The sequence below is a fragment of the Arvicola amphibius genome, chromosome 2 (assembly GCF_903992535.2).
Source record: "Arvicola amphibius chromosome 2, mArvAmp1.2, whole genome shotgun sequence".
In the NCBI taxonomy this organism is placed as follows: domain Eukaryota; kingdom Metazoa; phylum Chordata; class Mammalia; order Rodentia; family Cricetidae; genus Arvicola; species Arvicola amphibius.
Window position 1 is genome coordinate 78,452,918 of NC_052048.2, and position 5,478 is coordinate 78,458,395.

At 38.4% G+C, this 5,478-nt stretch overlaps 1 gene segment (V, D, J or C); it reads right to left on the reverse strand.

Moving 5' to 3' along the window:
- Positions 1–4,165: 4,165 nt before the first annotated feature.
- On the reverse strand, positions 4,166–4,751 carry LOC119807227. The segment is given in 2 exon segments: positions 4,166–4,554; positions 4,703–4,751. Coding segments are annotated over 2 exon segments (438 nt in total).
- Between the last annotated feature and the right edge of the window lie 727 nt (positions 4,752–5,478).

Sequence of the window (5,478 nt, forward strand, 5' to 3'; positions counted from 1 at the left end):
GGACTTCCCACAGGACAGGGAACTCATACTGCTCTTTGGGCTTGAGAGGGAGGGGTAGGAGAGTGGGGGGAGAGGGAGGAAAATGGGAGGCTTGGAGGAGGCGGGGAGGAGCTGGAAATTTTTAATAAAAAAAATAATAATAATAAAGAAAAAGAAAATATAACATACATATAACACAGTATAATTCATTCCTCTGTGCTTCTTGAGGAGACAGATGAACCACCAATTGAAGGGCAAGTGAGAGTATTCATAACTGTTTATTCAGGGACCAGTAGAAATATGGAAAATTGCTAGAACTTATATATAATCCATCCAGTGTGCAATCTGGAGGCCCATCAAGTTTCAATAGCACTGTATCTGTGATACAATTCACACTCATGAGCAGCAGCCTGAAGTCTGAAGATGCTGCCATTTATTAACATGGACAGTATTATAGTAACCCTCTTACAATGTTACAAGCCATAACATAACTCCACACACACACCAGGGAATCAGAAACGAGAAAGTAGGAGGCCTCACATGCTGCTTTTCATCTTCCTTCCTGCTGACATTTCTCATCTGCAGTCAGGATTTGAAGGTCACTGGGATATTATGGGAAATGGAGTCAGGGAATTTCTGCTGTTGCTTAATTTTCTTTCTGCTGAGCTCAAAACAAAGACATGATAATGACTCTCCAGAATAATAACAGACTAGGATATGGGTCACATGGCCAAGCATTATTTGATCTCCTGTGACAATAGAGAAGCCAGTATATTCATTTCAAGCAGGAATAGTTTTACATGTGAAGAGTGGGAGTGCTAAAGCAATAACTTTGTGAGGGGGGTGGGATATTTGGTGCTTAGTAAAGTAGTTTCTGTAAAAACAAGAACATGTTTTTCTCACAGGGTACGTCTAATAGAGGCTGTAGAATTCTGGCCCCGGACCTATCAGCAAATCCCATATCCTGGCAGGTGACACTTTCACCTTCCTGTAATACCTTACCTGGTGAATCTTGTTCTTTGAGCACATGCATCTCCCTGGTGATTCTGGGGGATATTTCTCCACAACAGTTGTTCTCATCTTAAATAATAAGAATATATTTTAGTAATAACTTCAATGATTTACATAAGATTAAAAATCAGTTTAAAGTGACATTTACCTCAAAAATAATCATAATACTTATATTTTAGTTCTTTCTCCAACTTATTTTTTGGGGAGTGGTTTTGAGACAGGATTTCTCTGTAACTTTGGAGTCCTGAAAATAGCTCTTGTAGACCAAGTTTGCCTCTAACTCACAAAGATCCGCCTGCCTCTGCCTCCTGAAAGTTGGGATTAAAGGTCTACACCACCACTTCCAGGCCCTCCATATTCTGTTATATTCTTTTTACTGGTAGTTTATTTTAAAATGTATTTTTAGTTAATGCACCCTTCACAAATTTCATAAATCTATACAATAAGTATTGGTTACATTTGTCTCTCCACTTTCCTTTACTCTCTTTCTCTAACTCCACCACCACCACCTTCTCTTGCCACTAGATTTCCATCTGTTCATGATTTTGTGGTTTGCTTTTTCCTTGTTACCCACTATACTTAACCAGGGCCACAAACACAGGCATGAGTATGAAGCTCTCCACCATTGTATGAGTACTTCATTGATGGCTACATCCCTAAAGGTAATTTCTTCGCCTTCCTCAGTAGCTCTGAAGTAACATGAGGTTTCCATCCAATCTATGACTGAATGTTAATGAGTCCAGTGCTGTGCAGACATCATGCAGACCATTGCAGCTGTTGTGTTCTTGGTTTCATCTGTGCATAAATCATATGAGAAAGCATATCCTATAACTTGTCTTCATTTTCTAGCTCTTACTTCATTCTTAAACCATTTCCTTCAGGTTCCCCATGCCTTAGAGTGGGTGACACGGTGATTCTCTTATGGCTAGGCACTCAAGAGTTACTTGTTTCAGTCGACATGACCACCCAGTCTCTGTATTAACTACTATTCAAAGAAGAGTGAAACATCTTTATATTAAGGCTGGCTATTGCAATAATCTGAAATTGATTCATCAATGCAACAAAGAAATATACAGCCAAAATTATAGTCATTTTAAATATTCAACATTTTAATTCTATTAGTCATCACCATGTAACATAGTCCCCATATTTCCTCTCTGCATCTCTTACAGACAAAGTCACCATTGGAGTGTTAGGAATAGATTAGACATGTGTCAGCAAAACTGTGGAAAGCTTCCAATCTTCTCCTATACTGTATGCATATCCAGTTTACTATTTGAGGCACAAGCTAGTCTCAGTGGTAGGGGTTTGGGGACAGATTTCACTCACTATATGTTACTAGGAGTCTGAGGGTACTGCACCTTGTCACCGTCAAAAGTACTATGAGTTACCATCCACAACAATACAAGTCATAATATAAAACATTCAGATCAAGAGATACTGAGACTGGGATGTAATAGCTGCTTCTCCCAGCAGCTACAATCCAATAATACAATAATATTTTCAAGTAGAGCTATGTCTTGAAGGTCACTGTGAAGCTTTAGTGAGAAATTCTACTAATGTTACTCTGTCTGCAATTATCTCTATTAACCCAGCAGCACAGATATGACCAGAATTCTGATGATTTCCTTTATTGTAGTATTTTTCTGACTGCTTAGCAGGACAATTTCAGAGAAATTGTGAAGGGAAAGCCTAGCCAAAAACCTTGTTTTGTAAGGCGTGTCCCCCTTAGTCTAAAGGCGTGTCCCCCTTGGTCTAAAGGCGTGTCCCCCTTAGGCGTGTCCCCCTTAGGCTAATATTGACTTATAAAATCTTGCGGGCCTGTGGCCCGCCTGCTCTTTGTTTTCCTGCGCTCCTCGCTGGAACCTTGGATTTGTAAGTTCCCTTTCCTTTCCTTTATTAAAACTGAATTATATATATTAAAGCTTCTCTGGTGAATCATAACTGCCGATCAACCACGCACCTTCAAAATTGTCCATTAATAAAAATGAGAAGACAGAGGATGAGGGATACTACTTTTAGTGGAGTGATAGATGCAATTTACTTTAAATAAGTGATTGTCCCAGAGAACAAGTGGTCAGAAAAAATCCTGAGATGAGTGAAAAAAGCATAAACCAGGTGTAAAGGCTCCTGAACCTCCAATAAAATGGCTGAAGAGAGGTGCCACCTACACTTTTCTTCAACAAATTGAGCCAAATTACAGAATAAACAAATGCTATCTAACTAGATTCTTGAAGAGCAACACTGAAGAATAGAGGGATGTCATGGAGACAGTAAATTATCCTAAAATGCAAATGGCATGGAAAACTAGTAGAGAATGTCCTCTATGTGGACCACTCCATGTCACCACTTGAGATCAGCTGGTAAACAAGAGGATTTCCTGTGGCTGTATGAATGAAAGAGTGAGGTCTACCCCAACCCCACACACAATGAAGCCCACAGACCATGAAGGCTTTTTGCTGGTGAATCTACACTAACTGGCCTCTAGTTCAGAATTTGAAGCATCTGAGCTTTCACCACTTCACTTCCTCATAGAAGACACATAGTTGGGAAGGGCCTGAGAGGAAATACTATAGGAAAATCCATGGGAAAAAATATATTGTACAAAATAAGTAATAAAGTCACCCAGTCTATACTGTGCTTTCAGTCGCAGGAACGAATACTTCACAGAACTACTTCAACACTATATCCACCAATGACCTACAGAAATAGTCTGTTCATAAGTCCCTGCTTCTCACTTTTTATTTGTAATGTTATTCTACCCCAAGACTGGAGAATTTCAATTTCTCTATAGCCATTAAGAAACATTGAAGCAACAGTTGGATACACTCTGATATACTTACCCTAAACCTGCCTCAGGAAACTCACAAGTCTGAGAAGGCACATATCCTGGTAGGTGAACAAGATTCACAACCCTAGAAGCCAATGCCTCTGGGATTTTTGTAAGTACTAGTGTTGCAAATTGTAATTTAAAAATAATCCCACAGATAACCATATTTCTCTCCCTTGATTCCTACCCAAACAAACAAACAAAAAACCTACTGATATAAAAGAATCTACCAGATTCATATAAAAATGTTAGACATTAGAAGCATTAAAAGTAGGAAAATGTATACATGTCTAAAAAATACTAACACCACCTTACAACACTTTAGGAAACGCTGTCACATATCAGTCAAACGTTTGGCCACATTTCATCTCTAGGAGGAAGCAGCTGGGCCATAGTAGAGTAAGTGTTTTTGTTCCAGTCTGTAGCACTGTGGGGTGGGCTACTACTCCCATGTTGACAGTAGTAAGTGGCAGCATCTTCATCTTGCATGCAGCTGATTGTGAGAAAATAAGAGTTCCCAGATCCACTACCACTGAAACTATCTAGGACTCCAGCAGCCAAGTAGGATGTGCTATAAATCAAGAGTTTGGGGGAGGCTCCTGGCTTTTGCTGGTACCAGTGCAAGTAATTGGAGTTTATACTTGAGCTGGCTCTGCAGGTGATGATGACCTTTTCCCCCCTAGATGCAGTCATGTAAGCTGGAGACTGGATGAGAACAATTTCTTCTTTGGACACTGTGAGATCAGGAGAAATTGAAACAAAGTTAACTCTTTACCTCCCAATATTCAGAAGAAACAAAATAAAAGTGGTTTATCTTAGACTCAAACTTCCCCAGGGAAAATAATCTTAGATTCTGAGCTCATCGCCCTTCCTCTATCTTACCTGTGACACTGATCAGCAGGAAGCTGAAAATGTGCACCCAATAATTCATTGTGTTTTCTAATCTCTGTTTCAGGCTACATATTGTTCTTCTCATGAGTACCTCTCTTTAAAACAAACTGTGAGAAATTTGTGGTTTCTGAGGAAAAAGTATGCAAATATCAAGATATAGGTCTGGCTGTTTTACATTTATAAGCACATGTGGTCTTTTATTTGGGGCAACCCCAGTTAAAGCAAAAGCATATATACTTATTTATAGATATAACACCAGTGAGGAAAAATTTTCTCTGTTTTTCTTTTCCTCATTCTTGATGCATTGATTTGATGGAGAGTAATTCCCATATATTTCAGTGAAGCCTGGCTTAATTTGAGCCTCTAAGCAAAGTTACATCTACTGAGTAGTTTGACCCTTCAATCTCCTGTAATAAAACTGTTGATAATGATTTTATAATGTTGAGAAATATCTCTTATCGGCTTCCTGTTTTCCTGAAAACCACCCTGGTTCCTAAATAAGAGCAACAAGTGTTCTTCATTTCTGGGTCATGTCTCCATCCCTTAATAATAAAATTTTAAAGAAGTAATGCTATTTTTGTATTGACATGAAAATTTTCAGTATATTATACAAAATAATAGTGGTGAGAGTTTATCAAAAATGATTTGAAATTTTTTGTGTTTCCAATAAATGTGTTTTAATAATTATTTCAAAAGAATAATTCTTTGTAGAAGTGCTCTTTGCTCTAAGTAAAAAACTCTTAGTCATGTGTTGGTGCATACCTTTA